General features: G+C 44.2%; 1 protein-coding gene across 3 annotated transcripts; it reads right to left on the minus strand.

Moving 5' to 3' along the window:
• Positions 1-1,062: 1,062 nt before the first annotated feature.
• Positions 1,063-15,973, minus strand: RHBDD3 (rhomboid domain containing 3). 3 transcript variants are annotated; one of them, XM_054996189.1, is made up of 7 exons: positions 11,948-12,092; positions 10,924-11,097; positions 10,650-10,807; positions 9,163-9,567; positions 6,609-6,777; positions 3,858-4,175; positions 1,063-1,948 (listed from the first exon to the last, which is right to left on the minus strand). In XM_054996189.1, the coding sequence occupies exons 3-7, from the start codon at positions 10,801-10,803 to the stop codon at positions 1,771-1,773; spliced, it is 1,224 nt and encodes a 407-aa protein (XP_054852164.1). In that variant the 5' UTR covers positions 10,804-10,807; positions 10,924-11,097; positions 11,948-12,092; the 3' UTR covers positions 1,063-1,770. The 3 variants fall into 3 exon arrangements, with proteins under 3 accessions (XP_054852164.1, XP_054852166.1, XP_054852165.1); XM_054996191.1 differs by lacking the exons at positions 10,924-11,097; positions 11,948-12,092 and adding an exon at positions 15,829-15,973; XM_054996190.1 differs by lacking the exon at positions 10,924-11,097 and having other exon boundaries at positions 11,948-12,091.
• Between the last annotated feature and the right edge of the window lie 64 nt (positions 15,974-16,037).

The raw sequence follows: 16,037 nt of genomic DNA on the forward strand, positions 1-16,037 counted from the left end.
TTAACTGCAGGTGCCAGAGTTTGCCCCTGGGACCTTCTACATGCAATGCTTGTGCGCTACCAGTGAGCTATAGCTTTCTCCCTCCATGGAGAGAAACTCCTGCCACTAAGTGGTATCCTCTTTTGTACACCCAACTAGCACCCTATCCTGCTAAGGGCCAAAACAGACAAGAAGCTGAAAGTTGAGACTGGAGCTCCCAGCTTTTAAAAAGTACAATTTTCAGGGGCAGATACAAATAGTGCCCCACTGGGGCTGTTTCAGGTCAGGAAATGATGCAAGAGAGAAGACTACCACCATCCTGCAGCCCCAGTCAGAATGCTTCCCCCCCCCCCACACACACACACACCATGCACCTGGTAATTGCATTTTTTAAAAAGCAAGGTGCTCTAATCATGGAATGCCTAATGTTGCATCTAGTTTGGCCCTGAGAAGCAGGTAATGTAGTGAATAAGGTCATCAGGATAGTGGGTGGCAAGCAAATGTAGGCCTGTGGCTGCTGAGATGTTCTGAGATTGCTCAAAAGCTTACAATTCAAATTCTAGGAAGATGGTGGTTGTGGATTTTCTGGGCTGTATCCCCTTAGTCTTGGCATTGTAGCTCCTGACGTTTCGCCACCTGCTGGTGAAACATCAGGAACTACAATGCCAAGACCACTGCGATACAGCCCAGAAAATCCACAACAACCATTGTTCTCCAGCTGTGAAAGCCTTCGACAACATATCAAATTCTAGGAAGCTTGGCCTTTTGAATTCAACTTGCCAAGCCCTCACTCTGATCTAGCACATGATGTCAGAGCAGCCAAACCCATGGCAGAAAGAATGTATCCTGGTGTATCTGCCTGCCCAGTGGCAGTGAACAGGGTACAGGAGGGGCAGAAAGAGATTGAGGAGACTGTGAGAATACGAGGACGACAAGAAGCACACTGACCTGCTCTTTTTGGGAAATGAGGCGCTGGGATCGGACCAGTGGTCACTCACAACCTCTTCATACAAAATAGATGGTGAGGGGATGCTCATAGCCTATGGATGGGCAGCAGGGAAATTTCTGCTGTACAGCAAGATGCCAATCTTCGGGGGAGACAAACTTTAATTTGCAAAGAACACAAGACGAACCCATTCCCTGGCTAAATGGTACTCCTGGTATCACAACCCATCTGGGTTTTTTCTTCCTGTCCTACCACAGAAATAGCTTATGTTTTGAAGGCCTTTAACTCAAGACGAGTGGATTTTAAACACTGTTAAATCTCCTGGGTTCCTCCAGGTATATCCATTCCAGGATCAAAAATGATCAGTCTCTCTGAGCTCCAGGCGATCATGGGACGTTTACAGGTAGATTTACTCATCTGAGAGGACAGGTACTTGACCCTGTAGGCAACTCAAAAAGTTTTCCTAATTGTAGCTTATTTCTCCTGTTGCATAAAAAGCAATAGACACATTTGCTCTAGGAATAAGGGGAAAGATGCTGCAATTAGGAAAACCAGTGGGCAGGTGGTGTCAACAACATGTTGGATCCACATCTCAGAACCTATAGCCTCATGAGTCTAAGGTGGTGGGCAGAAGAAACTGTGTTTCCCTGGGAAGATTTCCCAGTTAGCTTGGACCACCTGGAGTTCTGCCACCTCGCAGTAGAACTGTTGGCACAACTTTGCTTCTTCCTGTTTCATTGTTCCTTGGTGGATGCTATGAAGATCTATATTTATTCCATATGTGGTTTGTTTTTCGCCCAGAAGGTAGCAATATTGGAAGCAGGGATCTTCCTTCCTCTGTTTATTCATTGGCTGGTACCCAAGAGTTCATGGTGTGCCAACTGACTCTCTGTAGTCACCACAGCTGCATCTCCAATGTGGCCTCCTATCAACAGAGAAACAGCACCCTCTACGCGGCCTGTGGCTGCCAGAGCCACCACTGCCTGTTCTGTTGGGAAGCCCATCTTCTGGAGCTGCTGAAGCCTGGATGGGGGAGGCATGAAGAAGATGGTTAAGGGTCAGAAGCTTGGGTAGATAATTACCAAACTTGTCCTTAAGGAAAGAATATCAAGTGACTAAGAATGGGTGTGGGGTGTAGGCATCCCCGAATCTTTTTAGGCTTTGTTATTCCTTATGGAAACCACAGGGAAGGGGACTGCCCCCTCTCCCCTTCCTGGCCTATACACCCACTTTGCTTTCCTCCTGGTTAGTCTCAGAGAAGACCTATATAAAGAAATGAGGACCCCTGTTACAATCATATGAAGCCAAGGAGCAGATTTCTGACCAAGAGCATACCACCAAGGGTTGAGGGCTACCAGCAGTAGAACCTAACCTAATAAAATGCTACTAATTGGGATATAGTAAAGAGTAAAATAGTAAAGAGTAAAATAGTAAAAATGGCACCTTTTAAGACTAACCAATTTTACTGTAGCATAAGCTTTCGAGAACCACAGCTCTCTTTGTCGCATCTGACGAAGAGAACTGTGGTTCTTGAAAACTTATGCTACAATAAAGTTGGTTAAGTCTTAAAGGTGCTACTGGACTCTTTACTATTTTGTGACTACAGACTAACATAACTAACTCCTCTAGATCTATGACTAATTGGGAAAGAATAGTTCCAAGAGAAGGCAAGTTCTTCCCAGTATAAGGCAATCAGACTATTAATTAGGATCTCTCAATCTATTAATCAAGATACATTTGGACACCAAGGATCCTGCAGCGTGAGTGCTGTCGCTGGTAAAGAACTATGCCAACATTAGCACTTCCCATTTAAAGGTTCTTAGTTCAGACTGACCCTCTTTGAACTGCTTTGATGTCCTGCCGATATCCCCAGTTCAGCCACCAAAGACAACTGTGGGTGTTTCCTCAGTGGGTGACAACTGTTAGGAAATCTCTCTCTTCAGAAGGTGACCTCTCCAAGCTGAATGGAGTGTGTGTACAAAGAAAGGTTTTCCCAAGTTTGGCTGAGACTAAAAGTCTCTCACCATGAAACATCTTACACGAGGACGCTCAAATACAGGGAGATGCAATATTAGCTGCAAAGTGTATTTTAAAAATTTAAAATTTAATTGACTGTCAATTTCACCTCTCTACAGGAGGGTAGTTTAAGGAGATTGCGCCTTAGAGGGTTTATTAATTTCATCTTTGCCTCTGGGAAGGCTCTATCAATTTCACCTCGCCTTTGGGGAAGCGAAGATGAAATTAACAAACTCTCTGAGGAGCGATCTCTGGCTCTGTCTTTTTAAACTACGCGTCCTGGCTAACATTGCATCTCCCTACACTTTAGAGCCTCGTGCCAAATGTCTCGTGTAGAGACTGTCAGAGACACAGTTCGGAGTTGACTGAAACACCTTGGATGTTTTCCACATGGGGATGATACTCCATTGTGGACTCGCTGCCTTCACAAATGTAGAGCCATTTGTAACAACAACAGAGTGCCCACACTGTTTGATTCTCAAGTTTTCCCTCCCCATTCTTTCCTGTCTGCCATTTCTCCCCTTCCTTCACAATGCTGAAAAAAACTGGTAAAAAGTAACTTGATATACTGTTACAGCAATATACCTACTATCCTTACTACTGATTTGTTAAGAAGCTGCCAAAAAGCCTGTTAGTGGGGAGTGAAATGGTGGATGCAAGGAAATGGGCACAGGAAATAGTCCTTGTGGAAACAACCCCTGGGGATCTGATGTGAGCAGTGGATTTGCTACCCTGTAGGAGTGCTTCTTTGCTGCCACTTGAACTCTGCTTGCTTATTTGTAAATAGGTTACATAATTCAAAAACACCATAAAGCCCCAGTACTCTCTAAATCAAACAAAGGAAGTGCTGCCCTGGAGCTTCTTATTGCTTGGGGAAGTGGGAGGTGTATAACATCTTTTTCTTACAAATTCTTACCGGAGTGAAGAGACAGACGACTTGGATAGCTTCAGTTCTCCATCAGTCACATCCTGCAAAGAGGCCTGGATTCCAGCCTGCAGCATCTCTTCATCAAGTAAGGATTCATGAGGGACTGGAAAAGGAATGTCTGAAGCCCCATAGGGGCCTGAGAAGGAAGGCGGAGAACCAGATGTGTATGGTGGCCTGGATTCCTGCTCCAGCCCTATATTTTCTCCTCCCCAGTAAGACACAGATGGTGAAGTTGGAGGTAGAGGCTGGGTGTGAAAAGTTCTTGGGACGACTGGTTGGATTTTAATTTCCAAAGCAGAGGGAATCCTGGGAGTTGAGGGAGAAAAGACAGAAAAGGTTTTGACTTGATTCAAACAGGGCTACTCCACAAATGAAGAACTTGGGTCTATGCCCAAAAATGCAAGTATGTATGCAAACGGTAATGTGTAAATGTGATAAAAAAGGCTTGGGAAAAAAGAACACATATTATACTGTACAGTTCAGAGCTTTCTTTCTAAAAGAAGCGGTTCCAGTACTTATGATGGGGGCCCAAGCCTACTGGCTAAAAGAGATGTAGGTACTGCAGAAAGAGGTACCTGGCGTGTTCCACGGGAAACAAAGCTCGGATACAGTTTCAGTCTTCAGACAATTGGTTGTAGTTCCCATTAGGCTTGCCAGTCTCCCAGTGGGGGTGGGACATTCCCTGCCCCCAGCCTCCACTCCCCTCACCTGGACAGTGCAGTGGGGGGGAAGTGCAGGAATGTGGCAGTGGGGCAAAGCACACTCCTACGTGCTCCAGAGTATCCTCGTGTCAAGCCAGGAATGACGTGACCCCTCACCCCCCCTTTCACCCCTAGGGGATCTGGCACCCCTAGTTCCCACTGAACTTTCTGTCTAAGGGATTTTGCCAGGTTACTGTGAAGAGGTTGGGCCTTCTGTATATTTCTTGCGTGTAAACAACACAGCACCCGTGGGAACCATGGTGCCCACTTTTGTATTTCCCATTTATTTGCGAATGAAATTTCAAGGGTCTCGAATGGAAGAAGAAAAATTAGAGAGCTTCAACTTGCTTCTTACAACCTAACACACATTAACAAAATACTGTGCTCCAGGGCCGGATCGAGGGGGGGCAGGGGGGGTAGTCTGCCCCTGGTGCCGCCAGGGAGGGGGTGCCGGGAGCAGCTCCCAGCTGCCGGAATGCGCAGGCGGCAGCATGGGCTGCCTCGCAGCTCCCCGCGCTGCCTTTCGCCTGCCCCGCGGGACAGGGGGCGGCCGGCTTGCCATGCACCCCCCGTCCTGCAGGGCAGACAAAGGGCAGCCAGCTGCCCCGTCCCGCAGGGCAGGCGAAAGGCAGCGCGGGGGGCTGTGAGGCCGCCTGCGCCATTCGCCTGCAGAGAAGCAAATGGCGCGGGCAGCTTCCAAGCCCTGCATGCTGCCTCCGGCGCTGGCGTGATGATGTCACCAAAATGACATCATCGCGCCGTGTCGGAAGCATCTGCGCGCTGTGTGCGCAAGGCCAAACAAAGGTTGCCCTGGGCGCTCGCAACCCTAGATCCGGCCCTGCTGTGCTCATCCCAGGCAGATGAGTCACAGCTATGTACCCTCAGACATACTTTCTTACATTTCTGCACTTGACAATTTTCCTCTCTACAGTCATGCAGAAAGCAAACCTTCTCCATTCTTCTGAAACTAAATGGCACCTCTTGTTCCTCAAAGCAAGGCCCTGATCCCAAATGGCAGCCATTTTGTAATAGGCCCTGCTCCTGTAGCAGCCATTTTGTGGTGGCCCCCAGTAACTTGTTTCCCACCATCTCAACAAGTTGCTTCCAAATGTCAGCAGAACTCTTTCACCTCTGCAAGTTAACTATATTTTCTTAATTAATTGACATAGGTTAATTAACATAATAAGCAAGATAATTTTGGCAAACTTATCAAGGTTTACAGCCAGACATAAAGACCTTTCCACCCAGCAAACCCAGCTTTCAGATACGAGGCGTCTTAATTATTGTTTGCTTTTAACAAAACTTTAGGAACATGACCTCAATGAAAAGAAGTTTTTTTGAACACCTGACCCAGTTTCCCTTTACTATCAGCAAGGCTCAGGGGGCAAGTCTTCTCAGGCAACAGGACGAGTCTTCTTTCAACTGCTCAAATATTGTCCAGATGCAAGAGATTTATCTCTTTAAATAACTTCTAGAGGTCAGATGAGCATTCCTACCAAACACTGCACTGCAAGGGAGCAGACATTGATTCTGTCCAGAATTTAAAGACAAACCGAACACTCTCTGTTCTTATTTTTACAAAGCTAGAGGCCATTTATAAACTACTGAAATGTGGTGAAGCCAGAGGAAGAGATCAAAATTGCGACATTGTCTTATATTTAGGATGAATGACTCTCTGATATATTTAAAAGTTGGTTTTAAGATATGCTAAGTATTTTATGACTTAGACTGTCAATTACAGCTGCCCTGAGCATTGTTAATGACAGTTGGACTAGGTTCTAAATATTGTTGATTGACTGGCTTGATATTTTTGATATCTTCAAATAAATAAATAAAAACAGAAATAAAACACAAAAGGCCACAGATGTACCTGCAAGGTAGCCTCACTGCTGTTCACTCTTACTTGCCAACCTTACAAAAACTTTGGCTAGGTGTGATATTCTGATCAAATGCCCAGCCAGGATGTGGAAAAGATCCACCCACATGCCAGTGAGGCAAAACACCCGAGATACTTTTTGTATATGGGTCCAATGTCTACCTTTCTGTACTGGCTGCTGGGTCCACGGTTGGAAGGAGTCCAGTTGCTGGGGGCATGACAAAGGGGAGAAAACACGAGCCTCTTGCCTGCGTCCTGTAGATAATCCCATTGTGTAGCATTTCCGGGCTTCTCTCAGGCAGTTCCAGCGGAGAAAAAATCCCAGCACAAACTGAGGTGTCCCCACACTTGTCAAGGAAAATTCCTTCCCAGGTAAGCCAGGACCTTTATAGTAAATTATCTGCTACATTCTCCTTTCCCACTAGAAAATACACAGAAAGAATGCTTGATCCAGTTATAGAAACTGGGAGCTAATCCAGTGGTACAGTCCTCCTTGGAATGTACCACTTCAGACTGGAGGTGGGAGCATTATAAGTTGGAACGTTCTACCATAGAAAATACTTGGAAAAATAAGCACAGCCAGGAAGAGAGCTTCTTAGTCTGCTTATTAACCTGGCAAAATAGACAGCCAAAAGCTGTAATTGAAAAGGACTGCAGTAAAGCCCAAGAGGGGGAAAACTTGCATAAATTCCTCAACGCTCCTCCAGACGGCCAATACGAAGCAGCCTCTCTGAAAGGTGTACTGGATTTAGCCATATGGTGGAAATTCATTGCCAACTTACACTGTATATAACCAAGCAGGTCCTTGCTGGAAAATAGCTTTGGCCAGCTTATGATCTCCATATTCTGTTGTAGACCTTAAAGGGAAGCTTAAAATTGCCATTATTCCCCAAAGAGAAGCTTCCAAGGGAGAATCAATCACAAAACTGCTGAACTGGAATTCATATGCAAACCAGACTTTGTGGAAGTGGTCTCAAGAAAACCTAGGTCACCTGAGAAAGTCACTGTCCTTAAAATAAAATTTGATTTATATACTGCCCTTCAGGATGATTTAACACCCACTCAGAGTGGTTTACAAAATATCTTATCATTGTCCCCACAACAACAATCACCCTATGAGGTGGGTGGGGGATAGAGCTAGGAGAGAGCTCCTAGAAGCTGTGACTGACCCATAATCATCCAGCTGGCTACAAGTGGAGGAGTGATGAATCAAACCCAGTTCTCCGTATGTCCTGCACTCTTAACCACTACACCAAATTGGCTCTCTTCAGGTGCTTATTCTTACTAGCCAGCTCGTCATAACCACTCAGGAATGAGTCACAGCCCCACTGATTTAATCTTACCATTTTATCAGCTTGACTTAGATTCTGGATTTGTGAGTGTTCTGTATGGGCATGACATGTGACACATCTATAGCTACCTCTTGCATTGCCTGGTCTCATTTTGCAAAAAAATAAATACCTCAAACCTTAATATTTTCTTCTACTCTCTGTAGTCACCAAAAATAAAACGGCAAAGCAGAAGAAAAACTTCCTGGGCAGCTTCCATATGGCAGTTTTGCTCCAATATGGCTTCCAAACTGGAGCAGGTACTTTTTGGAACATTCACGATGCTGTCACTTCATTGCCGACTTTCTGTGTTTCCCCTTGCTTTGCTGTGGTATTTCCCAAATCTGGTCTGCTATGATCTTTATGGAAAGACTGCAGTCAAAGCATGTTGGAACACTGTTGTGGACAGGAAGGCGTGCGTTTTTGCAGGAACTGCCTACACACACACTCTGCTGTAGCTCCCCCTGCCCCACCACCAGGGAGCTTTTTCAGACTTTGGTGGGGGTGAGGGATCAACACTTGACATTATGACTGCATTACAGTGTTACAATGATCTACTAGATCTTCTGAATTCCTAATCTTCAGTTTTTAAAAGTAAGCATGTGGCCCTCTTTGTAGTGGAAATATAAGGAAAAAAGGATATCTGCAAAGAAAAGGGGCTAAATACTTATGCTTTTTTTAAAAAATGAAAGCTGGGAGTTCAGAGGAACTAGAAGACAGATTGTTATGTTATAGTGATATGTCAATTGCCAGTTTTTAAAAAAGCCCTCTGATGGTATGCAGCACAGGGGAAGAGGAATGGGATTGAGGCAAGGAAAGTGTGCAGAGAAAAATGTTGTGGGGCTGCTCCTTTACCACTGAGATTGCCTGTGCATTAGCAGCAGCAAAGAGAGCTACACGGAGAATCATCACCATATGGAAGAGGCCTTAGTCTTTAAGAATTTTGCTATAACAAACGAACATATCTGCTCCAAGTATTTTTGGGCTATATATGCTGCAGTGGGCTTGGTGTCTGGTTTCTGTGGGCCTGGACCAAAGTGGCCTACCAGGGGGCAGTAAAGAGTCCGGTAGCACCTTTAAGACTAACCAACTTTATTGAGGCACAAGCTTTCGAGAACCACAGCTCTCTTCATCAGATGCATCTGACAAAGAGAGCTGTGGCTCTTGAAAGCTTATGCTACAATAAAATTGGTTAGTCTTAAAGGTGCTACTGGACTCTTTACTATTTTGCTGCTACAGACTAACACGGCTAACTCTTCTGGATCTGAAGAAGACTGCACTGTAAACTATGCTGTTCACTGCCATTGGAGGGGGGCGGGGTGGCCAATAATACAGATGCTGACCAGTTATCAATTGAATGGCAGACTCAAAGGGTAGCAAAAGGATACAGGCCAGGCATGTCAGCAGTCCACAGCTGTGCAGGAGGAAAGGAGAGTTGGGTGACAGAATCTGGCAGAGTCCAAGCAGCAAGCTAGCCACAAGAGCTGCAAGAATCACTCCCAAGATCCCCCTCTGCTTCTCTTGCCTCTGGTGATACCCCAGCATGGCCAGGTGCACAGGTGTGTAGCCACCAACAGCAGTATCAAACTGGGTGTCATACAGTACAGCTAGGAGGATGTACAGCAGGGCTGGGATGACGGCTCCCAGCAGCGAGACATAGAGGTAGCGACACGTGCCCAGACGCAGCTCCTGAGCCCATCCCAGCAGTGGGAAGAGCAGCAAATTGAAGAGAAGGTGGGTGGCATCTGTGTGGTACAGGCAGTAGATCACCAGGCGATAAGCTGCAAAGAGAACTGGGAGAAGGTGGTTAGCACAGGATTACCTTTATTTGGAGATCGACCATGGCTTACTGGTAAAGCATCTGCTTGCCACACTAGATGCCAGGTTCAATCACTTGCAGCTCCAAAAGGATCAGGTAGTAGGAGAAGTGAAAGACCTCTGCCTGAGACCCCAGAGAGCTGCCACCAGTCAGAGTAAACAGAGCTGACCTTATTAGACCATGGTCTGGTTCAATATAAGACAACTCCATGTATTCATGTCTTACAGCAACAGAACCTTCTTGCACCCTCCATTTTTTAAAAAGTTTTTTAATGCATGAATATCAACAACAATACAAAGACACCCTCCTTCATTCATACACACAAACACACACAGAACCAAACAGCTGACCCTGACAGTGCTGCTTACTTGCTTCTCTACTGCACACTCCACTAACAGAAAACTCCCCTAACTTTATCTGTCTCTCTATGCTGATCTTTTAAACATTTCTGAACATTTGGAATGTTCATAGATATTCCATAACACCTCAGTGACTAGGGAGCCTCATTTCTCAGAAATATAAAAACTAAAGGCAGTGTAGAGTACAGCTGTTTGCATCTCTCTTGCTTTCTTTCTCCTAGTCACAATTTTGCTTATAAATAGCTAAGGCATTTATATTTCTAAATTATATAAATATTCCAAAATAGTCCCCCTTTTATGCTAACTAAATTATAAATTATCCATATTATGCTGTCAAAGGAGTGAAATGAGAAAGAATGTCAGATTTTCTCAGATGACCTGTTAAATCTTCTCCCATGGTTTCAAATCTTCCAGAATGTTTGCATCTCTCATCAGCACACACATACCCCCCTATGTGCCCATACAACTGCTTTGTGGTCTTTTTTGGGGTTTCTCTGAATCCCAGTCAACATCTGACCACAAGCCTTGGGGCTGAAACCCCTTGATATTTGGGGGAGAATCAGTTTTGGATTTCACAGTGTGGACGTTGCTATGTGTGTCTGCCTGTGAGCTTTCTTTTGTCTCTCTCTCTCTGTTTGTACATATCACTTGTTAATCATCTGGACCCAAGAGCAACAAAGACAAGCCAAACACTTACTCTGGGAATGTCTGAATACCTGGCTGGGCACTAAGGCCAAGTTATCCCCAATGCCCATCAGCCAGAAGAGGCAAAGAAGAAGCATCAAAATGGAGGAAGCAATTGGGGGGTGCTGCAACTCCCATAGCCTGGTCAGAAGCCTTCTGAGCCGCATTCCCCTACGAGATGAGAGAATATTACAATTCGGACTGAAGGTTTGTATTTATTGCAGGTTGCAAGCTAGTTGTTAATTGCAAATTAAGCAAGGCCACATTTTAATGGATGAAGCTCATACCTAACAAAGATTACCCAGGACTCAGATCATTTGGAAGGATCCCATAACAATCAGGTGTTCCATTCACTTTGAGCAAAAGTTGAAGGAGGGGTTAAGCTGGGGTTGGCTTACAACTTCTATTAACATCTAGCAGATTTTTTGCCTTTCTGGATCTTGGTAATTCTAACAGCAACTCTGTAAGTAATCCAAAATTATTATACCTGTATTACACATTATTTCTGAAATTACAAATATGAATCTATGCTAGTTTAGACCTCAGTCCACCCCTTACATTCACAGCTAAGAGGAGATTTGAACCACGGACATTATTGTTGGCTCACAACGCCAGCTCTTAGTTGTCCCCCTCCCCCAAACTCCCCTAAAAATAAGTCTGACAGTGCAGTTTAAAGGCAGCTATAAGAGAACTGTAACATATTTAGTCAGTTTCAGCCCGATCCTAGTCAGAGGGCTGGATTAATTTCAATGCATTTAGGTGCATCTAACTCTGGGTAAGACTGGATTCCATGTTGCAAGATAAATAGACAGGGTTTCCAAGAGCAAGATTCCCCTTTCCTCCATCTCAGGTTCACTTGAGCAAGTTGGATGGCAGTCAGTTCCAGAGACACATAAGCTCTTCATGCCACAGAGCTGTAACTGCTGGAACAAACTTATGTGGTGATGGCAGGCAGCTCATCTGGCTTTTAAAAAAAAATCATTACACAAATTCATTAAGGAGGATAGGTCTGTCAGCTTTGGAACCTCCATGTTCAGGGGCAGTATATCTGTAACTAACATGTGCCAGAGCAAACACTGGGGGAGAGCTGCTGCCCTCATGCCCTGCTTGGGATCTTCCCCCAGAGCTATCAGACTGTTCTCTGACTACGTTCAGTTTTTATATTCTCAGATCCTGTCACTGAAGAAACTGGGAACTTGCAAGCGAATCCTTTGCCTAGAATGGGGTTAGCCGTTTGCAAATAGGTACTCCCTCCGCCCGCTCTGCACCCTCGTCCCGCAAGATCCGATAGCAGCGACCGCTTGCTTTTACCGGCTCAAGAACGACCACTTGCCGAGACAGGCTGCAGTCGCCCCAGCCCGGCTGGCAGCGGAGGCGGCTCATCGGCGTGGAAAGGACCGGTGCGCAGCTCAGCCATTTTGGACTTGCTGGATTTCCCTTAAAGGCCGCTTGCAAGTCCGGCTTGCACATGCTTGAAACCAGCGAGGGAGCGTCGCTAAAGTGTAACTGGAGGAACGCGACAGTGTTGGAGGGGGAGATTAAAACCACCAGAGGATCCGAACTCCGACCCTATTTTGTTGCTGCAAAGATCCTATTGTGTTTTGTGGAGATCGGGAAGGGTTGCTCCCCCATCTCTGGAAAAAACACAATTAATTTCCACTCAAATTATTTAATATATATTGCAGTATTTGTTGCATTGATAAGTCATGTTGGCCTTGCTTCGAGATGCACCGGTAAAGGGATAGGGACTATAGATTTTACTACTATATACTGTTGGTTGCTGCAAGTATGATCCTGTGTGTGTAGTATGCTGTCAAGTTGCCTCCGACCTATGCGACCCCATGAATGAAAGGCCTCCAAAACGTCCTATATCATTAACAGACTTGCTCAGATCCTACAAACTGGAGGAAATGGCTTCTTTTATTGAGTCAAGCCATCTCGTTTTAAGTCATCCTCTTTTCCTACTACCTTCTGTTTTCCAAGTATTACTGACTTTCCCAGAGAATCTTGTCTTCTCATGATGTGACTGAAGTAAAATAACCTTAATCTTGTTATTTTAGGTTCTAGGGAGAATTCAGGCTTGATTTGATCTAGTACCCACTTATTTGTCTTTTTGGCTGTCCATAGTATCCACAAAACTCTTCTCCAGCATCACATTTCAAATGAATCAATTTTCTTGTCAGCTTTCTTCACCGTCCAGTTTTCACATCCATACATAGCAATGAGGAATACCAGAGTTTGGATTATCTTAATCTTGGTTCCCAGAGAGGTATCTTTAAGGAGCGTCTCTAGCTCCCTCACAGCTGCTCTTCCAAGTCTCAATCTTCTGATTTCTTCATTGCATTCTCCCTTTTGGTTGATGATTGAACCAAGGAATAGAAAATCTTGAACAATTTCCATTTCCTCATTGTCAATTTTAAAATTGTGTAATTCCTCAGTAGTCATTACTTTTGACTTCTTGATGTTCAGCTGTAATCCTGCTTTGGCGCTTTCTTTCTTAACCTTCATCAGTAGTTGTTTCAAGTCTTCATTATTTTCTGCTAGTAACGTGGTATCATCTGCTATCTCAAATTTTTAATGTTCTTTCCACCTATTTTCACTCCACCTTCTTCTAGATCTAATCCAGCTTTTCTTATAGTATACTCTGCATAGAGGGTGAACAGGCAGGGAGATAATATGAATTTTTGTCTGACACCTTTGCCAATTTCTGTTTCCCCATATTCTGTCCTGACAGTAGCCTCTTGTCCAGAGTACAGGCTACACATCAAAACAATCAGATGTTGTGGCACCCCCATTTCTTTTAAGACTCTTCATAGCTTTTCATGATCCACACAGTCAAAAGCTTTGCTGTAATCTATAAAACAGAGGCTGATTTTCTTCTGAAATTCCCTGGTATGTTCCATTAGCCATCGTAAATTTGCAATGTGATCTCTGGTGCCTCTTCCTTTTCTGAATCCAGCTTGAACAGCTGGCATTTCTTGTTTCATAGATGGTAAGAGTCTTTGCTGTAAAATTTTGAGCATCACTTTGCTTGCATGGGAAATTAACGCGATAGTCCAATAGTTGCTGCACTCTTTGGTATTCCCTTTTTTTGGAATTTGAATGTAGACTAAGCGTTTCCAGTCTGTGGGCTATTGTTTTGTTTTCCATATTTGTTGACAGATTCTTGTTAAGATTCTGATGGACTCCATTACTGTAGCTTGAAACAGCTCTCTTGGTATTCCATCTATTCCAGGTACTTTGTTTCTCCCAACTGCTGTGAGTGCAGTTTTTCACTTTCTAGGATTTCTAGTTCTTCATCAAAAGATTCTTTGTCAAAAGTATCTGTCGTCTTTCCATCTCTTTTGTATAGTTCTTCGGTGTATTGTTTCCATCTTTCCTTTATTTTGTCCTGATCAGATACTATATTTCCGTGTTGATCTTTCAGCATCCCTTTGATTTCTTGGGTCTTTTGGAACAGATCTCTTGTTCTTCCATTTTTGTTGTTTTCTTCTATTTCTTTGCACTGGTTATTATAATAGATTTCTTTGTCTCTATGTGCAAGTTGCTGAAAAGCTGCATTTAGAATTTTGACCCTATTTCTGTCATCTTTTGCTTTTGCTTCTCGGCTATCTTTAGCAGTTTTAAGAGTTTCCTCAGTCATCCATTAGGCTTCTTTCTTTTGGCTGCAGGAGCAGTCTTTGCACATTCTTCCTTGATAATAGCTCTGGTTTCAGCCCATAGTTCTTCTGGTTTCTGTACAGTGGAACATTTCCATCATGATCTGTATCACAATCAGCTCCTGGTCTTGTTTTAGCAGAGAGAATAGAGCTTCTCCATCTTCTGCTTCCAATTATGTAATCTATTTGGTTCCTGTATTGGTCACCTGGTGATTTCCATGTATACAATTGTCTTTTTGGTTGCCTGAAGCATGTATTAGCAATGAACAGGTTGTTGGCTTCACAAAATTCTACGAGCCACTCTCCTGCTTCATTTTGTGATCCTAGTTCAAATTTTCCAACTATGTTTGATTCTGCTTTATCTCCTACTTTTGCATTCCAGTCACCTATGATTTTCAGCATATCTTGTTTAGGTGTATGGTCAGTTTCTTCTTGGACACTTGCATAACAGTTTTAGATTTCTTCCTCCTCAGCAACTGTGGAGCATAAACTTGAATGATGGTTATGTTAACAGGCTTTCCCTGAAGTCTGATTGATATTACTTGGTCAGGCTTTGCGTTGTAGCTCTTAACTACTTGTGCTATGTCTCGTCTCACGATCCTATTGGGTAGTTTCTACCTTGTTTAATATGCTCCAGGCATCTGATGAAGTGGGCTCCGAACTCGGCAGCATCGCCTGCAGCAGCCTCTGAAACAGTTTGAACTGGTGCCCTGTGCTTAGGCATGCCTACGCAGTTTAGCAGGCTTGTGAAGAGAAAATATTTCTGCTTGGGTTTTTTTTCATAAGAGGGAGAGAGAGTCAGTTCAGTAACCAGACCAAGGTTTTATACCACCGAAGTAAACTTTGCCAGAGTTTGGTGAATATACGAATTATATGAATTTGCCTTATCAGACCATAGGTCCATCAAACTGAATGGCAATTGTGTCCCCAGGCTCCAGGCAGAGGAGGTCTTTCCTGTGGGGGAAAGCACTTTATACATTCTTCAGGACAATGGTCTTATTTTTCCAGATTTAAAAGCAAAAAAGAACTAGAAGGGCACACTGCATGCTTTTTATCTAAAGACTCAATAAAGCCTTGGTACCTCAATAGTATTACTACAAATAGGCCCAGAGAAGTTTTTTTTAAAAGCCTGGTTTGGTTTTTTTCCCTGGTCCGTTGACGGCCCTAAACAGTGCTGCTAGTCTATCTGAAGAAGGGAGCTCTGGATCTTGTTGGTCTCTAAGGTGCCACTGGCCCCTAATCTTATTGCTCCACCACGGAACACTTGGAACGATCCTAAACAACGTTACACCTTTCTAATTCACTCAAGTCAATCTTCGTAAAAGGGTGTGTGTTATGACTGCATTGCAGGTCGTCTTTCTCAGACTTTGCAATCCTAAACAGAGTGACACCCTTCTAAACCAGTAGATTTCCACGGAGTTAGACGGATCTAACTCCTTTTAGGATTGCACTCAAAATCCCCGACCAATGTTTGGCTAATTAATCATCTGCCTTTTAAACCTAGCAACGAATTTAACTTTTGTTGCGCATTACCCAAGGCTTCAACATAAGAATCTTTTCTGAGACACCGCAGGAAGAGCATTTACGACGTGCAGCGGCGATCCTGAGAATCGGCGAGCCCTTCCGCTGAATTCAATGTCAGTTAACTTCCCCAGCGCGTATTACCAACTGCCTTTCCTTTCCGCACTTTAGAATCACACACTCGACGCTTCTTCAACAGCTAACCTCTTGTCAGAGGACCC

The sequence above is a fragment of the Eublepharis macularius genome, chromosome 13 (genome assembly GCF_028583425.1).
Source record: "Eublepharis macularius isolate TG4126 chromosome 13, MPM_Emac_v1.0, whole genome shotgun sequence".
In the NCBI taxonomy this organism is placed as follows: Eukaryota; Metazoa; Chordata; class Lepidosauria; order Squamata; family Eublepharidae; genus Eublepharis; species Eublepharis macularius.

What these genes read in the sequence shown, in the direction of transcription:
- RHBDD3 (XM_054996191.1), bottom strand. Translation starts at nt 10,803, where the DNA reads ATGCGGCTCAGAAGGCTTCTGACCAGGCTATGGGAGTTGCAGCACCCC. An exon ending in GGTATTCAGACATTCCCAGA is followed by an intron (nt 9,568 to 10,649) that starts GTAAGTGTTTGG and finishes ACCTTCTCCCAG; the next exon opens with TTCTCTTTGCAGCTTATCGC. An exon ending in CCAGCAGCCAGTACAGAAAG is followed by an intron (nt 4,176 to 6,608) that starts GTAGACATTGGA and finishes CTCAACTCCCAG; the next exon opens with GATTCCCTCTGCTTTGGAAA.